We start from the raw sequence: 20,578 nt of genomic DNA on the forward strand, positions 1-20,578 counted from the left end.
AAGGACACCAGACATTTGGTTCACAAACCCAAACGTTACCAACGACAGAAAGCAACAGCACCTCACCTTTCCCTTCTCTTTTGCAAGGTGGCTTTTTTGCGTCTTTTTCCTCCTCTGTGCATGATGCCGGTGTTTCGAGTTTAGGAATCTTTTTAAGAAAGCTTGAGCTCTTTAGGACATTTTCCTTCTCTTCCAATCTCAGCCTCAGGGCGGCCACCCTGGACAGAATTTTCTTCTTTACCCCCTCAGCTAAATGTCCACCCCCTGAGGTTTCTGGCTTCTTGACCTCCTCTGAGCCACTCCCTGCTGGTGGGGCTTTTGGGAATCTGAGGGTCTGGGCTGCCGTGTGACCGAGATTCTCTTCCCTGGTTCTTCTCCCATAGCCCAGGTTGGAGCCCTGTTGACATGGGTGCTGTGATATCTCAGGAGCTTTCTCTGAGGCACATTCACCTGAACCAGATGCCGAGGTCACTGCTGGAGAGCCAGAGGTACTCACATGCTTGGTTTCCCCAGTGCGGGGCTCCTCTCTTTGAGGTTCCCGAATTGTGTGGCTTACTGAAAAGTCTGCAGTGTTTCCTTTGGGAGATGAAGCACAGGGCAACCGAGCGAGACCACTAGAAGAGGGTGAAGGTTTCCCACACTCACTCTCAACAGCTTCCCTTTCCTTCGAGTCAGAACGTGCATATTGGCGGTTTCTGGGCTCAACTAAATCATTCTCGGGGACGTCGTGAACTTGACCTGTGGAGTTGTGACTATCCACGCCAACAGATGCATGAGTCATCACTGCAAGACAGTTAGAAGGAGGTGAAGTGGAGAAAACAGGTTCTGCTTTGTTGTTTTTACTTTGTTCAGCCTCCCCTAAGCTTCTCTTACTGCCTTCTTGTATTTGACTTATTCCACATCCACTTGGAATGGTTTCCCCACCTTCGTCAGGACATGGGACTTGCAAGATGGCGGGTTGGACTTCCAGTCTCTGGCCCATGTTCCCATCGTTCAGTTTGCTCTCCTCTCTGATGATAGCCGGTGTGGATTCAGAAGGCCCTGGTGTCCCAGCCCTGGTGCACACCACCACACCTGCTTCATCCGTGGGGTCTACAGAGGATTCTACGATTTTAGGGCAGGTCAGAAACTGTTTAAAGAAGGCAGCATGATCCTTGATTTGGTTTTCCTCTCGGTTTTGACTCACTTTACTCACGTTTTCCTTCTCTCCGGTTTTGGAAGTCTCTGATGACAAATCTGTGACGGGTAATTCCTTTTCGTCTACAGGATCCACAGATGACTCCAGGAGTCTGGGCTGGCTCAAATACTGGGAAGAAAGGCTACTCCAATATGCACGGCTGGCGCGTTTTTCACTGACATGGGTTTCTCTGTTATTAGCAAGGGCCGGGCCAGACTCAGCCTGAGGACTGTGAGCCTTGAGAACATCAGATAGAGCCCAGACCCTGTCAGGAATTACGGGACCAGCTTCTAACTCCTTGCAATCAGAACCCGTCTGTGGTCTTGGGAGCCAGTCTTCTGCAATGGGAGCCTCCAGAGTTATAATCTTCAGCTTTCTGCCCGCTCTCCAAAGTCCTGGCCCACTCTCTCTGGAGCCTTCCAGGAAGATATCAGAGAGAGGCGGAGTGTGGCTCAGAGCCTGACCATCATCTTCCACGGTGGCGTGGGCCACCTTGCACACAGTAGGCCCCAGGTCTGAGCTCTGCCCGCTGTCCTCCCTGGAGTTTGCCGACAAGTGGTCCAAGGGCACTGGGTGTATTGCCCCTTGTGCAACAGTTGTCATGGGCCACCTTTCTTGGAAACCACCCTCGGAAGCAAAACTCTGTGGGGGTAAGCTCTCGTGCTGGATCCTCTGTGTTCTTTCACTTTCTTTTTCTTGGAAATCCTCTTCGAGGCTCCTATTGTCTGCCCTGTCCACAGTCAGGCTCTTCTTATCTCCAGACTGGTTATCAGTCTGGAGAGGGCGGCTGCTACAGAAGCCCTCTACTTCTGGGAGCCGAGGAACGTGGATGGGGACTCCTGGTCCACGGGGAGCCATGCCAAAGGGCTCCTTTAGAGATTCGGTTTTGGAATCATTTAAAATATGACCCAACTGAGCATGGGAAGTGAGGTGGAGAATATTTTCATCTGGTGCCTGAGGTGAGCTCCCCTTGGGTCCATCTGCAAGACTGTTCTTGGCAATGGAAACAGGGAGGTATTTGGCTGGGTGAACTTTGGGGGCCATGGTAACTGGGGGCCATGTGTCCCCACTCTCCCTGGCCACCTGAAGACCCTTCAGATGAGCAGTGAAAGTCGTTGGCGTCTCACGAGGAAACATTACACCTGAGCCATTCCTGGCTGATGTGTCTGTGGTGTCTGGGCCACCGTTACTGGGGCCCTCGTTGCCGCCTTCTGCCAACTGCACAAAAGAGCTGTTCTCAGAACGTAGAGGCTGTTTTCCCTCAAGGCCTCCTGAGTTGCTGGGGCCGGGCCTCTCCTGGCCAGCCCGTACTGTGGAGACCGACGTGGAGGTGAAATTCTCCACCGCCGCTAAGTTTTTCCCTGTGCCCCCTTCACTGGCTTTTTGTGAAAGGTTCCAGGTGAAAACACTGGTAAAAAGAGGGGGCATGGCGGAGTCTCGCTCCTTGGCGCTCTTGCATGGCGGCTGTGGAGGCTCAGAACCTCGCGTCTGAAAAAGAACGCCCGGCGTCTTGTCATCAGGAGAACATAAATCAGATACTTCGCTTTGACTTTTTGCCAACTCTAAGTCCGCGGAGCAAATTTCGTGAGGCGAGTATTTATCAGGGGAGGCTCCGGCAGGAGAGTCCGTGGTCGGCCATGTTCTTTGGCCACGTGCTTCCAGAAGCTCTAACACACACGCTGCTTCTCTGGCCCTTGGCCCACCCCACGCAGTTTCCAGAGTGGTGATGGTATCTGTGGGTTCAGGGGAAGCAACGGAGAGAGGCTTGGGCTCCCCAGGGTCAGCGCTGCCCTCCTGGGGGAGAAGCGCTGACAGCTCCCGGGGGGACCTGTTTTCATTACTGGCGTCTGGGATGCTCAGCTCACGTCCGAGGTCTTCCCAGGAACTTCCAAGTGCGCGGTCTTTTCTGTCTTGGCTGTCTCCGTGCTGCGGGCATCGAGAGCAGCTTTCCAGCTCCAGGTATCGGGCCAATGATGCGTATTCTTCGTCCATCCCTCCTAAGTTGGGGAAGGAATTTGTTGTGGTCCCAGGAGGGGCAGACGGCTCCCCAGCAGGCTCTGAGAAGGCTGGCATCCGGCTGAGAGTGTCTCTCCCCCTGACCGGTTCCTGAATTTGCACCTAGGAAGATGAAAGAGATATTAATAGAATTGTTCCTAAGAGAGCCCGCAACTGGGCATAACTGCAACCCCAAGACTGTTAATCCTTGATGACTGTAATAACGCACAAGAAGAGTAGCAGGAATGATCGAAATCTAAACACTGGTCCCCTAACTCTCTCTAGCTATTAGAGACTTCCTGGAGACATGCAAATTTAAGCAACTGTACGTTCCAGGGGGCCCTTGGTCAAATTCCCCATTATAAGCAAAAAGCCTTCTGACAGTCCTCATTCAATGATTTCTTTTCTCTCTCGGGGGGTGGGGGGGGGAAGATGGGAATAAATTGCATGTAAACTAGTTTGATCAAGTCGGTCACCAGAACTTGTGGGCGTCTTTCCAGAAAGATACGTTTCACATGATCATAACAAATGAAATATGCAATGCTTGTAAAGTAGCAATGGACAACCTTTGTTCCCCAAATATGACAGCTTGCTGGTTAATAACATTACTAAAGAACGGAGAAAGTCCTGTCCTTTGAACCCGCCTTTCACGAATTAACGAGGTTATGACGGACCATCAACACTGTCAATTATATCTACCTCAAAAAGGTTATAAAATCCTGGAACACCTCTTCCACTTTGTTTTTTTTTTAATGTTTATTTATTTGTTTTGAGAGAGAGAGTACCCACATGAACGGGGAGGGGCAGAGAGAGAGGGAGAGGGAGAATCCCAAGTAGGCTCCACGCTGTTAGTGCGGAGCCCGACGCAGGGCTCAAACTCACAAACCATGAGATCATAACCTGAGCAGAAATCAAGGGTCGGACATTTAACCCACTAAGCCACCCAGGTGTCCCACCTCTTCCATATTAAAACAGATGCCCCGTGGCAGGCAAACCATGTCCAGGAGATGTAAAAAAATTCAGGACTGCTTAGGGTTGGGAGAAGAGAGAGAGAGAAAAAGGGAAGGGAGGGAGGAAGGAAGGAATCAAAGAAGGAAGGAATCTCACATGGTGAGGAGTAGACCCTGCCTGTTCTGTGACATTGGCTATTGTTTAAGGAAGCAACAAGATCTTGGACTAATTTCTTGCCTCTTAAAACTATTAGCTCATCCATTATTTCAATACGTATCAAAATTAGGTCCAGCAAACACAAAGGGAATTTCTGCTCAATTTCAGGAAGAATCTCCATCTTCCTGCCAACCCCTCAGGAGTCCTGCTTTGCAGCAGCCTCATTCAAGTGTGCAGAAACTGATAACTGGGCTTATAGAGGGGAACAGACAGCGTCTCCCAGCGTGTGACAAAGTAGACCTGGAATGTTCCTGTGCACAGTGTGGTTCTGCGTCCTGAGGCTCCTTCCCATAAACCACACGGGAGAATCTTGGTCTTACTGTCCCCCGGTCAATCCCTTCACTTACTGCCAGTGGGAAACAGGACAAGGGCATGACCACACCTCCCTCCAAGGCTGCCTGCTGCCACCAGGGAGCCACCTCTCACTCTCCTTAAAGCTAGCCTGACGTTCATTTATTTCTGATCTTATTGGCACACTAGTGCTAAAGGAACAAGAAGAAATGTAGTATAATTTCCTGTACTATAAACTCCATGAGGGCCGGGACCATTCATCTATCCAGCAAGTATTTATGGAATGCCTCCAATGTACTAGGGAGTATCCCAGGTGATGTGGATACAACTCAGGCAATATGCCCATCTGGAAAGAGCTCCCATCCTATGTTGTATTCAAGGTCTATTACAACAATTAGCACCCAGCAGGTGCACCATAAGCACTTGTTGAAAGAATGAGTAAACGAAAGAACCGTGCCCCAGTTCAGACAGCTCAACCTGACGTCAGCTACTAAGCCTCTAAATCTGAAGGGCTTTGGGCTTTCTGCTGCTCCTGACTTTCTATTTAAAAAAGAAAATAAAAGAGGAGAGGGGAGGGGAGGAGAGGGGAGGGGAGGAGAGGGGAGGGGAGGAGAGGGGAGGGGAGGGGAGGGGACGGGAGGAGAGGAGAGGAGAGGAGAGGAGAGGAGTGGAGAGGAGAAAAAAGAAAAGAGAAAAAAGGAAAGGAAAGGAAAGGAAAGGAAAGGAAAGGAAAGGAAAGGAAAGGAAAGGAAAAGAAAGAAAAGAAAAGAAAAGAAAAGAAAAGAAAAGAAAAGAAAAGAAAAGAAAAGAAAAGAAAAAAGAAAAGAAAAGACAAGACTGAGTCATAAGCAGGGGATCTACTGGTTCACATCCTGGTGTTTCCAAAAAGGAAAATGTATTTACTCTCTTTCTATATCCCCCATCACATTAAAATGGAAAAGGAAAACAAGATAACTTCTGGGAAATAAGCAAGGTTGTGGGTTTTTTTTTCTTTTTTTCTTTTAGTGCCAAGAAGTTTAACATGTGTATGGTTTCACCTCTATAGCACATATAGAGAATGTTCTTTTCATTTACTTTTTTGGTTCCGTTTTTTTTTCATAGTGAGCTGTGGAACAAATATACTGAAATATCAAACGTAGAAAATGTGGATAATTCCCCGGTCATGATTTGAGGAATGAGGGAAGACTGTCCACTTAAAAACACGGTGACCCTCTCTCGAGCCTTCTTCCTTGGCCTGAATTTCTACTACCTATGTCAGTCCTTTATTTTAAGATCTTGTCGTCACTACAGCATCATCAGTGCCAACAGACATTTATGGAGCGGCCGCCTGGTGTAGAATTCTCTGCCAGGCACTGGACAATTCTTCCCAAAGGGCTCCAGTTAAAAAGCCACTCTGTTACTTGCTGGGATGCTCCCCACCCATTATCACTTCCTACCAAACAACAGAGTTCCAGGCTGATGCCCAGCAGACACTGGCCTCTGGAAAGGGTGAGTCACAGGATGAGGAAGTCTTGATCAGGGTGAGTTTGGTCACTGGGATATATCAGCATAGCCACGGTATCATGCCTTGATTTCCAAAGCAGTCATGTGCCTGTTAAGGTGTACTCACTCCTCTCCTTTCTTGCTTTTAAAATAAAATCCCAGGGCACCTGGGTGGCTCAATCGGTTAAGCGTCCGACTCTCGATCTCCACTCAGGTCATGGTCTCGTGATTCATGAGTTCAAGCCCCGTGTCAGTCTCCTTGCTGGCAACACAGAGCCCGCTTGGGATTCTGTCGCTCCCTCTCTCTGCCCCTCCCCTGCTCTCTCTTGCTCTCTTAAGATAAATAAACTTAAAAAAAAAAACTAAACAAAAAATAAAATAAAATCCCACTTTATTTAAAATAGCCTAGCGAAGCCCCACACATGTAAATGTGATGAATCTTTAACCGTGTAAATCCATCCACTTGGCAAACGTTTACTGAGCATATACTACACCCCAAGGTCTATTCTAAGCACTGGGAAAGCAGCGGTGAACATGACAAAGACTGCCGGCCTTTGGAAAATTATGTTCAAGCAACAAACCATACCAACGGTGGGCTGCTGATGTGAAACTCCATAAATTTGATTGGGAACCATGGGATTTTTCTCCAAGTGGAGCCTGTTAACAGCCCAGTAGATACTTGTCAAGGCTAACAGACTGGGTTCGAAGGGCAGGCTCCTTGGGTGTCATTCAGAGGCTGACTCAGAGAGAGGGAAACCACAGACTCACAGCTTTCAAATGAGTCAGATCTTTCTTTTAGGAGGAGATCTCTTCATTAAGTCATTATGAAAGAACTCTAGCAAATGATTCTCCTGCTGCTCAGCTATTCTCATTATGGAGTGAATGCTGAGACTCAGGAGGTTCTGTCAGGTCAGAAAACTGTCCTTTTTGTAGTGAAAAGGAAGGGAGGGTTTGGGGCCCTCCGAGGAAACCCAGTGTGGCGGGTGAAGTGTGGACTCCTAGGCCTGGCCACCTGAGTTCAGCTTCATACAGTATTGGACCCATGACCCCAAGTAACCTCTTTTGGCCTCTCTGACCCTCTGTCCCCTCCTCCGAGGCTAACCACACGTATGTCGGCACCGTCCTGTGGGATCCCTGGCACCCCTTGACATTGGCTTGCCTGGCTCCCCGTGGGCAGAAAGCAGTGGCTAGGACAAAGAGAAAATTCAGCAACACTGATTAGCAGAGAGATGTGCTCTGGGCTTTGTGTAGGCTTTCTCATCTGATTGGTACAGTAAATCTGAGATCCTGATGCTATCGTCTCTTTTTCACTGATGAGATAAATGGCCTGGGTCCCATCAAGAGGCAGCAACCACGCAACAGGTTAAGGGGAGTTGAATGCAAAGAACTGTTAATTGCACAGAAGAAAAACCGTAAGATACAGGGAGACCCCTCCGTCCTCTAAGGTGAGGGAGGTTACCAAGGAAGGACGGCTTGCAAGGGCTCAAACCTAGCTGGAGAAGGTGTAAACAGGGTGCCCGTAACAGAGAGGTTTGCTGGGTTAACCAGGTCTGGAATCGCTGGGAGGGCAACAGCCAACCCTTCCGGACACCAGCGGGGAGAGAGGCAGTCAGCCCTCGGTGAGGCGGGAGTCTAGACGCTGGCAGGGGCAGAGCGTGGGGCCTTCAGAGTGGGTGGGCTACATGCGGCGGGGGTAGGGACAGGGAACGACAGCTCTGTGTATGTGGGGCCCCAGGTGGCTTGTGGAGGCCACACAAGGGGCTTGGGTTGGTACAGACAGGAGGCCTTCGGAGAGGGGGGCCGTGCAGAGCTCTGGTTTCTGGGTCGAGAGGGCTGCAGGAAAGTCATCACTAGGCCAAGGCTACAGGTTTGCAGGTGGGCTCTGTTCTGAGCCTCGTGGCTGAGGCCGACTGTATGGGGTGAACACACACACACACACACACACACACCCTGAAAATGTCACCCTCCTCCCGCAGTGTCCTTCCAGTGCCCTCTGCTGAGAAAGCTTCACGCTGGCCTTACTTGAACAGACAAATGGTTAATTGTGCTCTCAGAAGCACACACGGAAAGCTTCCTTAGGAGCGGAGAGGCAGTAAACTGGGAGCTGATACGTGAGGTCTTGATGTTTCAGGGGTTAGAAATCCCTCCAAGGTCCCACAGTCGATGGCAGAAGCCGGACTTAGAGCCAAGTCCGGCTGGCTTTCCAACTCAAGTTTTCCAACAAGAGACCTTAAGGCAAACGGCACCCAGAGGCTGGGAAGTCCCCTTCGTTTTAAAGCTGGAACTTCTGGGCTCCTGTGACACTTTGGGTACGAAGACTGCAACGGTCCTGATTCCATGCAACGTGATCACCTGTTTGTTTGCCGGCTTCCTCACAAGCTCTACGGGCACGGGCTCTGTTAATTCATTTCTGAATTTCCAGAACCCTGGCCCATACTAGGGGCTCCATGAATTTTGCTGAGCCAATAAACATATGAATGACTACAAGGAGAGGATGTTGCGAGCCGAATTTAGTAACACCGCCAAAGCTGTTTTTGAAAGCGGCGTTCAGCCTGAAAACCTAGCCTCTGCTTGCACAGCATTTTCCAACCCCCTCTCTGTCAACGGGGCCTCCTCGGACTCCACAAACACATTGTTTCATTCGCTGACCTTTCCAGAACTTTGGCCTCCCAAGCACGTCTGTCATGGAGCCGCCAGCGGGGTGTGTTGTCTTTTCGGCCACTCCGGGCTGTGCAGAGGTATATTCCCCTTTGTTAATGAGAGTGTCCCAAAGGCCAACAAAGCACACGACACGAATTGGAGTCGCTAACAATAGAAGGTGGTATGAGACAAGATCCCTCTTCTCGGATAGCTTCTAATCCAGCTGAAGAGACAAGAGGTACATGGAAAGGGTAAATAAGAATCCTTGACAAGTTGAGCGAAGGGCCAAATGGATGGGATTTAGCTATCACTGCTGCTCCAGGAGAGGAAGGGAGGTCACCACCTCTACCCCACGACTGCAATCCCTGCAGCACCCAGACCAGACGCTGCACTCTTTGTTACACGTATCAACTCTTAGATACTTCCTGGACGTGTTCCTGCGGCCTCAGGAATCTTCTCCACTGAGCAGAACGTGGCAGATGTGGCAGGCGCTGTGGTTAACTAACTCAACAGCATCCCCGACCCCCCTTTGCCCTTTCTACCTCCAACCAAAAGAGCCGGGAAACCACATACTCTCCCATAGCTGGATGCGTGGCTAGATGGGGCCAAGGGGTCGGTTCTTGCCCGTAAGACACGAGGGGAATTCTGCTAAGGGACTCCTCAGGAGGCGTTGCTTTCCTTATAGAAGGTACCGATATGGCAGGTGCCTTGCCTACGACCATCCTTCTTTCTGTGGTGAAGAGTGATGCCTGGTACTGAGCTACCACCACCTTCCAGCCAAGAGGCAACCATCGCAAAAATGACCCCCAACCACACTGCGGCTGGTGGGGCAGAATGAGAGAAAAGACCTGGGAGCTGGCAGGTCATTGCATTGAGTCACTGCAGCCACACTGAGAACTTCTACCCTGACTTCCGATGAAGCGCACAGCACAGATCCTTATGTCCGAGGCTGGAATAGCCAAGTGTCCTGCTAACTGCAGCTAAAAGCATTCCTAATGGATAGGAGAGGAAAATATATTGCTGGGGGATAAAGGAAAAGGCATGTGGGGTTTGCCCTGGAGACCTTCTAGAGGCATCGGGTGGCTCTGGTGACTCTGGGTAGAGATTAGCTTAACGGATAATGTCACAAAGGGCAAGGGGTGTGGCTCCTGGAAAGGGGACTCAAGGGGCTGGTCTAAATGCCAAGGGACCAAAAAGGCCTGAGGCAAGGTGAACTTGAAGTTGAGGGAGGGAGGGAGAATGGGGAAACGTGAGAAGACAGGATGATTATCTCTTCATCCAAGGAGAGGCCAAGGTTCTAAAGGCCAAATACAACCACCTGGGGACAGGAGGGTCAAGCCACTTAGTTCCTTGCTTCACCTGGGAACACTGTCATAGGCAGATGTGTGCTCTCATGGGATAATTTTCTTTCTCGAACTCCTGTTTCTTTCTACATGTCTCTGGATGTGCTTTCTTATCTGGACTAGATATAAATAGCACATGTTCTTCAGTGGCTGTCTACACATCATCAATTTCCCCCTGTGGTTCCAGGAACCTTTAAGTGGGACCTTCCCCACTCCTAACCATCCTGGGCTGCCATGGCCTCGCCCACGGCTCACCTTTCCCAAATATCTGCTGAGCCCTCACTACAGGCACAGCGCCACTCAGTCATTCGTCATTCGATAGAGCAAATCCATACCACCTGGGGCGGCAAAACTGAAATAGCCCAGTCCCCAGCCAGAGAAAGCTTCCAGGCAAACGAGAATATTTCAGGAACTTGATCTATTTTTAGGAGTTGCCCGGTTGCCCAGAAAGGAGCATCACTTAAAGGCTTTGAATGTCAAAAGAACACACAATAAACTGCAGGACGCTCATCTAAAAACCTCACTCCGACAACTGATGCTGAGCTCATTTGACCAACTTTTCTTCATTCCATTGCCTCCTAGGAGACCAGAAATCTCCAGGCCGCTGGCCTTACAATCCTGTCCTGATTTCTTGGAAGAGTGGCAGGGTATGTAAAATGTCAGTTTGATCTCTCATTGGGAGATTGGCTTATTGGCTGGGTTCCCGAGACAAACGTCCTTTCCTACGGCTCAGGGCTCTGTACATTCAGTGGAACCTTTGCCTGGGAATATGGCGGGAGCGGAAGACCATTAGCGTGGGAGCCAGGAGCTCCCCGTTTATTGTGCTGCTCAGGTGATGTGAGGCAGGTGCTACCACTATGACCAATCACTAAGCCCTGCGGAGCCCTTAACACGGGGCAGATCCCGTTCTTAAGTGCTGTATGTATGCTAATATAGTCAATGTTCGTAGAATGCCATAGAAACGTACGCCTTAGGGACTCTGGGTTGTGTAAGGTTAAGGGCAAATCTACCAGCTCTCCCAACACACAACAAGACCTGTATATAGTATTCAACTGCCAAGTGCCATGAGTCAGAAAAGCAGCCTTCATCCTTCCCTGTGTGTGTCTGGAACTTTGCTGTGCGATCTGCAGACCTAAGGAAGGCAGAGCTGGGAAGGCCGGTGATCTGTCTCGCATTCCATTTCTGAAGAGTCTCTCTGTTGTTTGCTGTCTTGAAGACACTGGCGCTGGATGAGGAGGTTAATGGAAAGTGGAACGGCATGGACGGAGGAGTGGGCCTCAGGAAACCCAGCTGCGGTCCTGGGTCCACTGAGCCGTGGCAAGCGGCTTTGGAGAAGTCACCAGGTCTTTCCGAGGCTGTTCCTTCCAGAGTAAAGTGAGAGGCTGGAGAGTATCTCTTGGTCCTGACGGCCTTGGTTGGCCCTGACGGCCTATCACCCTGCTGCCACGTAAACAGGACAAACATTGAAATGGGGCTTAAACCTCACCTTCCCCTTGGAACCGGATTTCCCTTGGGCTCAAAAGGCTTCCCGATCTAATCCTCTCTGTGAACTGTGACAGGTGTTAGAGAAGAAGGCACAGCCTATGGTACCGGATCCAGAAGGTACCAGTGGGGACCCCAGAGAGGGCCAGGGAGGAGCCTGTGCTGGTCACTGCAGGGCCCCATGTCCTGATTCTTGTCCTTCATAGCTTCCCCTCCCTCCTCAGTGCAGCCAGTGCCCCGTCTTCCTGGCAGGCTGTACTGAGCCAGCACAGGGGCCCTGAAGGCCACCTGCAGAGTTCTGGAGGCTCACAGATCTAGTCCAAGGCGATGAAAATCTTCACAGCCACAGAGCAGAAGGCCAGGAGCTGTCCGCCCCCAGCTCTGCTCATCCTTTTTGGGGTTGAGAAAAGTCATGGCTTCTTCCCCCCAAGTCTTGTTTTGCCTACACAATTTTGCCTGCAATTTCAGAGGTTTCCAGGCCGCCTTGAGCCCACCGATCTCCTCGTCAGGGCCCACGGGCCACGGACTGAATTCCTGCTGTAGGTGGTGAGCTAGGGGTGAGTTTACAGGGGTTGTTTACTTCCCACAGACTGAAACTTCTATGTAGATTTCAGATGGATAACAGCTGGGGGGGAATTAAGCCTTAGGTTCTAGGAGAGCATTTTCAAATCAATCTCTCTCTTTACAGTTTCTAGAATTTGTGAGCAAAACCAAAACCAACGTAGTTGCAGTTACTGTACTCCACCGACAATAATACACGGTACAAAGCCAGTTCTTGTAAACTTCAGAAACAGGAAATACTTGTCATGGTTACAACTCTACTACTCTGCCTATTCAGCATGGCTTCCCCGTGCACAGCAGTGATGGCACCTGGCACTTGGAAAATCTGAATATAAACATAAATAGAGGCAGGTCGCTTGTGCAGGATGGTCATTACCACAATGGGTAGAAAATGCAGACTCGGGGCTCGAAGAGTCCCTTCTCTGCCGTATGTCTTTCCTAGTAAGTAGCAGGATAGCTCTATGTCCAGGTTGGGCATCTGGTTAAGCAGAAAATGTCCCTCCAGAGAGTTCAGTTCTAGAAGGGTACAGATAACCAGCAGGCTATACAGCTACCTGATTAAATTCAGACACAGCTTTGTTCACAGGAGAAACAAAGCTTCCTAGGTAATCTTATTCGACTTGGAGTAGGGCACACAGCAGGTGCTCAAAAAATAGGTCACATGAGGGCCGGCTGGGAGGCTCAGTCAGTCGAGTGTCCAACTCTTGATTTGGGCTTGGGCCATGACCTCACGGTTCGTGAGATCGAGCCTCACGTCAGACTCTGTGCTGGCAGCGTGGAGCCTGCTTGGGATTCTCTCTCTCCCTCTCTCTCTGCCCCTCCCCCGTGTGTGCACATGCACTTTCTCTCTCAAAAATCAATCAATCAATCAGATGGAAACTCCAGAAAGGAATGCTGGAAAAAAAAATAGGTCAAATGAATGAAATCCATCCAATCTGTTCTTGGTCCAGTGTTGTTTTTTGTTGTCTGGGTTTTGTTTTTTTTTTTTTTTTTTTGCCAACACAGGCAGGAAGGTTTTGCCTCTTCAGAGTATGGTTCTCTTCTTATTCTCTGTTGAGATGTTGATCCACTACCTGAAAAGTGGGCGAAGGGTCCTGTGCCTTGGTTCATATGTATTTTCTGCTAAAATAGAAGTCTTCATCTCTAATAATTTGCTGCTTGGTTGGCCTTGGCCTTCTCTGGATCAAAACTGAAGCCATCTGGTCTTTCTTTCTTCTTTCCTTCCTTTCCTTTTCTTTCTTTCCTTCCTTCTTTCTTTCTTTCCTTCTTTCTTTCTTTCTTCCTTTCCTTCTTTCTTTCCTTCCTTCTTTTCTTTCTTTCTTTCTTTCCTTCCCTTCCTTCTTTCCTTCCTTCTTCTTTCTTTCTTTCCTTCTTTCCTTCCTTCTTCTCTTTCTTTCTCTTCCTTCCTTCCTTCCTTCCTTCCTTCCTTCCTTCCTTCCTTCCTTCCTTCCTTCCTTTCTTTCTTTCTTTCTTTCTTTCTTTCTTTCTTTCTTTCTTTCTTTCTTTCTTTCTTTCTTTCTTTCTTTCTTTCCTTTGGTTCCAGATGCAGACTATCCAGAAGACATCAGCATACTTTCACCCATGAGCACCAGGCACCGAAGGTAGCAAAGTCTGTGTAACCGTGGGCACAGAGTTGTCAAGTTATGATGTGCAGCTGAAGGGTTAAGGTTAAAGCACCCGCACTGTAAAGACGAAGGGAATCAAAGGCAGGCCGGAGAGCAACGATGAATATGGTGATTGGACTAGAAATTCATGGAGCCATCAAGATCAACTCTCCCCTTGTAGATGGGAGGAAAAAGAATGCATCAGAAAGAAGTTTCTGGGAAGCTCAAGTTGTTAGGGACATGCTGTGAGATCCAAGGAAGAAAGGCCATGTCTGGGATTCAATGCAGTGATTTGAGCTGGAAAAGCAGAAAATAGGCTGAGCTGATATTTGCATGGATGGCGGTTTGAAAATTCATGTATATTACTTCCCATATGCATGAGTAAATGCAAGCTCTGTAGTTTTTCCTCTGGCACTGATCTTGTCTTCCTCTTGAGCTCTCACTCACATGGAGGGGTTTGGAGGGCTGAGCGGAGAGCAGGTTTTCTCTCTGACGAGGCCTGCCTCGGATCTGATAACTCGAACGTTCCCTTAGGGAAAGCTCAGGCCCTCGGTTCTGCCTGGTTGTGACCCAGCCCCTTTGGCAGGTGGCATCTGAGTTGCCCACATTGGTAGATGGGTGGTGGGCTATTCCCCCCGTCCCAAAATGGAAGCAGGGGAAGATCTGCTCTCATAGTTTTCCTCAACTTGTGCAACGACCATCCTGATGCCAGGACACGTGGAGTCTGGGTGGACGTGCCCCTCCGGGCCCTGACTTTTCATCACAGCGTCTCCGAGGGCGCGTTCGAGGGCTGCATACCCTAGTCTGAACCCTCACAGGCTCCCACTGATTGTGCAGAGATAAGGCTCCCTCATCTATTAAGAAGAAAGGAATTTAGAAAACTCCTCTCTCAACAAAGGCAGACTAAACATTATGGTCCTGCCTAAAGAAAAAATAAGAACAGACACTTCTTTCTTCTGTTTGTGTTCCTCAGCACAACCCTTACGACCTCACGATCTTCACCTCACCCTTGAGGCAATTCTAAATTTCCTGAGCTACTCTGGAGGTAGGTCCTGGAGGCAGAACTGGAAAAACAACCAAAAACAATTTTTTTCTGGCAAATCCCTGTCCACACCATTGGCGACTGTTACGAGTTTCCTGGAGTTACGGAAACAAAGGATCACCGACCGGGTGGCTTAGAAAGACACGCATTATTCTCTCAGATCTGGAGGCCAGAAGCCTGAAATCAAGATGTCCCGGGGGGCATGGCTCTAGGGAAGAATCCTTCCTATCTTTTGACCTCATCTTAACTAATTATATCTACAAAACCCCTAGTTTCAAATAAGGTCACGTTCTGAGGTTCCAGGTGGACATAAATTTGGGGGGGGACAATTTTTGACACACCATGGCAACCCGTTCCATTCCTGGCCTGGCCTGTTGGCTTTCCCTGCCCACGGTCTCCTGTTTGCTCAGTGGTGAAGCTTTGTCCCTTGACTGGGGCGGGTGTGGATTTGAGACTAGGAAGGTTTGGAATGATGTTCTAGCAGCAGGATAATTAGAGGGAGGCTGGCCCTCTTCTGGAGTTTCTGCTGGCTTCGGCGGTAAGCAGTCTGTCAGGAGGGTGAATTCAGTACAACCGAGGGTCTATCCCTCGTCACTGCCCAGCTTCCGGACCCCACGATCAGTGCCAGCCACTTCAGAATGGCCTTAGAGTGACCAGTCCGGACATTCTCCGATCTGCTGCTGGAGAGGCAGTGATTGGGGAGTTCCTTATGTTTGTTGTCAGAATTAGCCCCTGAGCTAGAAATGTAAAAGACGAAGGAGCAAACAGTTCTCGCCATGGTTATTTTCCCATCCAGCACCATCAGTCTGATGGTAAATGTGATGTACTTGTTTTTCAACCATCAGTTTAAAAAAAAAAAAAAATGCCTGAAATCTCAAGGCAGCATCAAAATACCTGTGCTGACTCAGAAAGATAATTTTTCAAGCATCAGCAGAAAAGGGGAACTTACAGAATTTGCAATTTTACCTCCCACCCGCCCCCACCCCCTCCTAGGCTCTGCAAATGCGGTGGAGGCAGCAAATTGGAGGGGGTGGGGGAATGTGATCTTTCGTGTTTGTCTCGCCTCCCTAATGAGATGGTAATTCAGTTGAACAAATACTGTTGACAGGCACTGTGTTTGTTCTGGGCATTCACAGATGAATCAGACCCAGAGTCTGTCTCCACGTGGCTCACGGAGTCACAGCCCAGCTGAGCAAACACACAGCTGTGCTATAAGGTGAATGCTCGCAGAGGGATGGGACTAAAACGTTTTTAAACGTTTTAAAACGAAATTACTTCTCCTTTCGGGGAGAGGAGAGGAGAGACAAGCACATCAGGGAAAGATCCAGAACCCATTTATTTGCTGCCTCTGCATTTACAGGTATTAATTCTTCCATTCCTTTATTCAACAAACACTTATTGAAAGCTCTCTCTGAGCCGCGACTTGTCGTAGCTGCCGGGGAAAGAACATCACCAGCTGACGACTTTCTCGGAATTTACGGTCTGCGTAAGGAGGCAGACAAGGTCCAGGAGGTCAGCGAATGTTCTGTCGGGAGAGAAGGCCAAGGAAACAGCGTGAACAAAGGCACTGGGGCAGGCAAGTTCCCAGGTGTCCGGAATGACCAGGATGTGGGTAAGGGCAGAGTGAAGGGGGACAGTGGAAAGAGCCGACAGCCTGGTTCTGGAGAGTTCTTCACGTTATGCAAAAGCGTTCAGGTTTAGTCCTCTAGAATGAGCGTCCACCAAGGTTTGGCCGGGGCCGCGAAGGTGTTGTTTTCAACAAGGGAATGATATTCCCAGATTGAGGTTTCAGGAGGATTGTTGCAGGAGAAGAGAATCTTGTGTATATTCCCAGAGGTTGGGAAGGATATGGCTGGAGCCTGAAGAACCCTCACCATCTCATCAGTGATGCTGAAGGCCCAATTTGGAGAAAGACGTCTGACCCCCTTGCCCTGAGAACTGGTCTGAAACTGACCCCATGAACTCAAACCTAAAATGGAAGGAAGAAGCTACGTAGCGTCGTGGTTGGGGCTGAGGGCCCGGTGTCAGGGCAGACTCTGTTCAAAGCCAGGCTGTACCACCTCCTGACCCAGAGCCCCGACAGACACAGGATTTATCTTGTTGGGTTGTTGAGATAATTAAATAAGCTAACCCACTGAAGTCTCGGCACAGTGCCTGGCACGTACTTATACTCAGTAACATCAGCCACTATTAGCTGGTGGGCAGGTGAATGTGCTGGACGAGGGCAGACGGGCAGGGTGGGGCACACCTTCCAGGGAAAGCCTCTGTGGCCCAGAAATGTGGTCACTGGAAATCCCTGGGAACTTACTGGCAATGTAGATCCTAGGCCCCTCCCTAGACGCAGGGAATCAGAAGCAGTTTCCAACAACTTCGCCGGTGATCTGCACGCTACGAACAAGTGTGAGAAGCATTACCCTACACGAGCCCACGAAGCTCGAGGGAATGGGCCAGACACTCCCTGCCCCTGGGGAGATGCCGATGCTGAGTCTGGACCTTCAGACGTTAAGCCCGTAGACACCTTACGAGGGAAACTCACTTTCAAGGGAGAAGCAGTCCTCCCCGCTGCCCTACCCAGCTTCCTACTCCACATCTGATTTCCCAGGCCCAGTAACCTGTGACCTCAGAGACAACTGGAATGTGTCCCCTTTTGTCCTGACAGTAACCTGATAGATGGCTCGCAGGGGTGGGGTGGCATGTTAGTTTCAAAGTGACACAAGAGACGCAGTGGAGCCTGCCCAACAAGCAGGGCTGGCCGCTTGCCAACTGGGACACTAAGGCCCTGGCAGTCGGGGGCTACCTTAGAACTTGGCATTAAAAGTAAAGGCTACGTGGGGTTAGGGCTGGGAGGCTGGAGGGGCTCGTGGGGTGACAAGTGTTGCTGTTTGCCACTTGTTCCAAAAGGATAGACCATGGCTCGGAATATATGGGACACAGGAAGCAGCCCTTTCCTTTAAAAATACAACCACCTAGGGGCACCTGGGTGGCTCAGGTCATGATCTCACCGTTGGTGGGTCTGAGCCCCTCATTGGGCTCTATGCTGACAGCTCGGAGCCTTCAGCCTGCTTTGGATTCTGTGTCTCCCTCTCTCTCTCTGCCTCTCCCCTGCTCATGCTCTCTCTCTCTCTCCCTCAAAAATAAATAAACACTAAAAATTAAAAAAAAAAATAGAACCACATACCGTAATACTGGGTGGATGTCTCGCCACATTTGTCCAAACCCACAGAATGCACTACCCCAAGAGTGAACCCTAATGTAAACCACGGACTCTGGGTGATAATGATGTGTCAATGGAGGGTCATCGACCATAACACATATCCCATGCTGCTGGGGGATGATAGCAGGGGAGGCTGTGCACGTGTGGGGGCAGGAGGCATAAGGGACTCTCTCTATCTCCTGCTCAATTTTGCTAAAAACTACTCTAGGAAAGTCCATTTTTTAAAATAAAAAGAAAATTATAATTTATCATTGAATCAGCTGTAGGAAAGAAGGGAAAAAACAAGGTTGAGGCCTGGGGCAGTATGCTTCTTAAAAAAAATCACAGTTATAGGGGCGACTGGGTGGCTCAGTTGGTTAAACACCCAACTCTTGATTTTGGTTCAAGCCATAATCCCAGGGTCGTGAGATCAAGCTGGATGTCGGGCCTGCTTAAGATTCTTTACCTTCTCTCTCTGTCCCTCCCCTGCTCAAAAAACAAAACAAAACAAAACACACACACACACACACAATTATAATAGAAATAACTTAGAGCCTAGATGTCCAATCCAGAAGACCTTAGCTATTTGTGACTAATGAACATTTGAAGTGTTCCTAGCACAACTAAAGAACTAAATTTTAAATTCTATTTAATTTTAATTAATGTACCTATAAATTAAAAAACTGATGTGTGTGATACAGTTAGTAAAAATCGTAAGTAGGCTTGGAACAATTTGAGGATATGAATCTACTCTTTCAATTGTGAATTTCATGAAATCTACACACAGATCAAGTATTTCCAGTAAATAGCATCCAAATTGAGATACAACATAAGTGTAAAATTTTGAAAACTTAAATAGCGGAAAAAAGAATATAAAATATCTCATTCATTTTTATATGGATTCTTTTTTAGAGAAAGACAGAGTGCAAGCAGGGGACAGGGGCAGAGAGAAAGAGAGAAAGAGAAAAAGAGAGAGAGAATCTTTAAGCAGGCACCACACTCAGTGCAGAGCCCGAAACGGGGCTTGATCCCACGACCCTGGGATCATGACTTAAGCTGAAATCAAGAGTCGGGTGTTCAACCAACTGAGCCACCTAGACGTCCCTTATATGGATTATATATTGAAATAATATTTTGGTTAAATTTTTTAAAATGTTTATTCATTTCTGAGAGAGAGAGCATGAGCAGGGGAGGGACAGAGAGAGGGGGGACAGAGGACGCTGTAAACCTGGAGATGTTCTGGGCAGAGTCCTGAAAGGGCCCAGGAATTACTGCCTGGACTGGCTATGGAGCCCATGGCCTTGCCCTTACTGTCTGAGGCCTCCTGGGTTCCAACATGTTGTACTTTAAATCAAGCTGGCCGCGTTCCAGGTAAGTTGCCATTTTTCTTTATTGTTTTCTCTTCCACATCAGATTTTTTAAGCCAAAAACAATTGGGATTTGCACAATCTGTGTCATGAATGCGTTCCTTCTCTGATGTCTGAAATAAAAACCTGAAGAAGGATATCCGGACTTGCTTTGAGGTACTTTGTGTTTAAATTGCCCTTTCTGGCTCTAGCAGTTTCTTGTGGCTGCTGTAACAAATTACCACAAACTCACTCATTGAAAAGAACACAAAGTTAGGGGTGCCCGGGTTGTGTCTGACTTCAGGGCAGGTCATGATCTCATGGGTTGTGAGTTCAAGCCCTGCATCGGGCTCTGTGCTGACAGCTCAGAGCCTGAAGCCTGCTTTGGATTCTGTGTCTCCCTCTCTCTCTTTCTCTGCCCCACCCCCACCCACCCCTACTCAAAAATAAACAAACATAAAAAAAAAAAAGAATACAAATTTATTATCTTACAGTTCTGCAAGTCAAAAAGTCCAACATGGATCTCACTGGGCTGGAATCAAGGTATCAGCAAAAATGCATTCTTTCTAGAGGCTCCAGAAAAGAATCTCCTTGCCTTTTCCAGCTCCTGGAGGCTGGCTGCATTCCAACAACTCATGGCCTCTTCCTCCAAATAAATTCAAAGCCAGCAGCGTGGGATCTTCAAATCTTTCTCAGACTCTGACCCTCTTCTCACCTTCTCTCTTAGAAGGGCCTTGTGATTACATTTGGATGACCAGATAATCTAGGGTAATCTCCCCACATCGAAATGCTTACCTTACATCTATAAAGTCCCGTTCACTACATAAGGTAATATATTCACCAGCTCTGGGGACCAGGGCAGGGACCCAGTCTTTGCAGGCATTGTCCTGCCCACCACAGCGTAAAGGGCCTAGACAACCTGCTGGGGTGGCCCCTCAGCCAGCACTCAGCTGCCTTAGTTCCAGAAGAAGAAATTGGGCATATTTGCTTTTCCAGAATCGTGGAGTCTCCCAGTCTGAGTTTTGAGATGGTTAAATGCTGATTTTCCAGATATTAAAATTCTTATTGACACATGCCCCAGAATGGTCTGTGAGAGATTTATAGACTACTTGCTATGGGCTAAACTGTGCCCCCTGCCCCGCAATTCCTATGTTGAAGCCCTAAACTCTGCACCTCAGAATGACACTATATTTGGAGATGGGGCCTTTAAAGAGGTAATTAAAGTAAAATGAGGTCATTAGGGTGGGCCCTGATC

General features: G+C 48.8%; 1 protein-coding gene across 6 annotated transcripts in view; it reads right to left on the bottom strand.

The window, feature by feature from the left end:
- The window catches only part of ALPK2 (alpha kinase 2), a 117,067-nt gene that overhangs the window by 37,458 nt on the left and 59,031 nt on the right, over positions 1–20,578 (bottom strand). For all 6 annotated transcript variants that reach the window (XM_053902773.1, XM_053902771.1, XM_019463912.2 and 3 more), the window contains one exon: positions 67–3,295. In XM_053902773.1, the coding sequence (XP_053758748.1) occupies positions 67–3,295 (3,229 nt within the window). The remainder of the gene's footprint in view (positions 1–66; positions 3,296–20,578) is intronic.

Source organism: Panthera pardus, unplaced genomic scaffold (genome assembly GCF_024362965.1).
Source record: "Panthera pardus isolate Hobbes unplaced genomic scaffold, ASM2436296v1 HiC_scaffold_15, whole genome shotgun sequence".
Taxonomy (NCBI): Eukaryota; Metazoa; Chordata; class Mammalia; order Carnivora; family Felidae; genus Panthera; species Panthera pardus.